This window comes from Volvox carteri (assembly GCF_000143455.1).
Source record: "Volvox carteri f. nagariensis unplaced genomic scaffold VOLCAscaffold_27, whole genome shotgun sequence".
In the NCBI taxonomy this organism is placed as follows: Eukaryota; Viridiplantae; Chlorophyta; class Chlorophyceae; order Chlamydomonadales; family Volvocaceae; genus Volvox; species Volvox carteri.
The window spans coordinates 1156383-1158727 of record NW_003307570.1 but is presented as its reverse complement, the minus strand read 5'-3'; the positions used below and the strand labels follow the sequence as shown (position 1 = coordinate 1158727).

Here is a 2345-nt window from a genome sequence, read left to right as displayed (position 1 = left end):
CCCCCGGCCCCCCCCCCGCCTTCCCCCCATTCCGCCCCTAGGCGACACATTCAGCTCCCTCGTGAATCCCAACGGGCGCGGCCGCCCCGTCCAGATGGACCCACGGGTCACTTCCCTCACCGGCATCACCCCCGACATGCTCCTCCACGCGCCTGGCGAGCCCTGGGTGGCACTCGCCTTCTTGTGCTGGCTGTATCAGCGCTGCCGCGCCGGCGGCGGCGTCCGCCCCGCCCTCGTGGGACATAACTTGCGAGTGTACGACAGTCCTTTCTTGGCGCGGATGTTGGCGAGGCAAGGCTGCTTGGTACCGTACAGCTGGTGTATGGTGGATAGCTTAAGGCTTGCCAGGAGGTGGAAGTTGTGGTCGAGTCGGGGTGGAGGGGATTTCAAGCTGCAGGTGAGACCGTGTGTGTGTGTGTATGGGGGTTGGGGCCGCCGTGTGTGGGGGCGTGTGTCTGTCAAAATGAAAATAAACTTCGACAGTCGTAAGTCGTACTTGCTTAAGGATGGCAGTACGACAAAACGCCCCTGGAGCCCTGGCCTAACTTAACTTCCTACACAACTAATTAACGAACTAAATAACGAATAGCTGCTTACCAACCCTTTTTTCGCCGCTTTTGAATAATCATCTGAACTAATTTTTCTAAGTCCCTGCGGGAGCTGTACAACATACCTCGTCGGGACGAGCATCGGGCGCTGCCGGACGCGCTGGTGACGGTGGATGTATTGGCAGCCATGGTACGACATCGGGTTAATGGGTCGCCGTTGCCGTACTCGCCATCTCCCCTGGAGCCGATGGAGGTCGTACAGCAGGTGAGCGGAGCTTGTTTCTGTGTGTATGCATGTATGTATGTGTGTGTATATATGTATATTAAAGATGTGTTCGGGGGCCGAAGGATTGACTTGCCAAAGAGAATTTGAATTTGAATTGATTGCCTGTTTTTTATGTTTTTCCTCAAGCTCCTTGTGCCCTTGGGAAGGCCGGCGAGACGGCGCTGCGCTTTGGAAAATGGTGGTACATATAAACATTGTTTTTGTTGAGTAGACCTGCCGTACCGCTTAGTGGTCGTCCAGACGGAGAGGTACCTGCGGCCAGGGGAAAGAGAGCGCACCCACCTCTGCAACCCTAACCACGCATCTTATGTGCGACCCCTTGCTTCCGTGGGAGAGGGGAGTTGAGCCCGGTTACCGAAGCGACTCTGCTGCTGTACGCTGAAGGCTATAGGCGGTCAGAAGCCGCAGCAGCGGCAACCTGGCGCAGTGCTCTCTGACGCTACACTACGAACTCACAAGTTTACTCTTTCCGTCGCACTACTCCTGCGACTTACACTAGCCCTGTACGGTCCAGCCGTACGCACCAACGACATTCAACGACCGAGTACGCTCTCGGCAAATACACACAGAAAACCTCCTGGCGAAAGAAAATTTCGCTTCACTCAGTGAATCTACAGTTATATCTATAACGATTATACAGTGGATAGCTCGTTACGGCAGAGTCAAGCCTCTGTAGCCTTTGCGAATTTCCCGTAGGCGTGGGAAAAAAAGAGGTACCCGCGGTCGCTCAACGTAACGATGTAACGATGTAACATCCAACCAGCTCACAAATTCGGGACTTCCGTACACTACAGGGGTTCCTGTTGTGGGAATCCTAATCCACGTGTTAACCATCTCTTATCGGTATTTGTGGTGTGTTGGCTGATGTGTTTTTCCCCTTAGTTGTGATGTGATGGTGTGGTGATAAACCCCCCTTCAGTTATATTTAGTAAAGAAGTTATCACTTGTGCACTTGTGCACTTGTTGTACGTAAAAGCCGACTACCTGTGGCATTTATATATGGCTTGGATCCTCTCACTCCTCCGCGTTCTCCGTTTTTGTAACGCACTTCAACTGACAACTGCTTAACCGTCACAAACCATTGCCGCTGACCGCCGCTGTCGTACAGGCTCTGAATGATGGCACCTTCGCCTGGTTTGATCAGAGCCCAGAAGAGACCATCTCTGTCGGCGGCGGCGGCGGCGGCGGCGGCGGCGGGTCGTCCCGCCCCCACCGGGAGAACCCGGTACCCGACCGCGGAGATATTTTGCAGCTCCTTCCCTGGAAGAAGGTACGGCAGCTGCTGGTGCATCTAGGCGCCTCCGTGGCGGAGGCGGCGACGGCGGAACCGGAAGCGACGGCGGCCGCAGCGGCGACTGCTGCTGCTGCTGCAGGACAGGCGGTAGCGCCGCAGGTGGCGATGACGACGACTACGGCAGTGTCGGCAGTGCTCAATAGTACGTACGGCAGGACCGCCGTCACCGTCGCTGCCGCTGCCGCCGGTACGAGTATTTCGACGAGTGCCGTTGGCG

At 55.9% G+C, this 2345-nt stretch overlaps 1 protein-coding gene across 1 annotated transcript in view; it reads left to right on the top strand.

Annotated features, from left to right (window-relative positions):
• The window catches only part of VOLCADRAFT_92718 (uncharacterized protein), a gene marked incomplete at both ends in the record, with an annotated part of 17552 nt that overhangs the window by 5427 nt on the left and 9780 nt on the right, over positions 1-2345 (top strand). The window contains 3 exons of the mRNA XM_002952081.1: positions 42-397; positions 649-813; positions 1943-2104. Of these exons, the coding sequence (XP_002952127.1) occupies positions 42-397; positions 649-813; positions 1943-2104 (683 nt within the window). The remainder of the gene's footprint in view (positions 1-41; positions 398-648; positions 814-1942; positions 2105-2345) is intronic.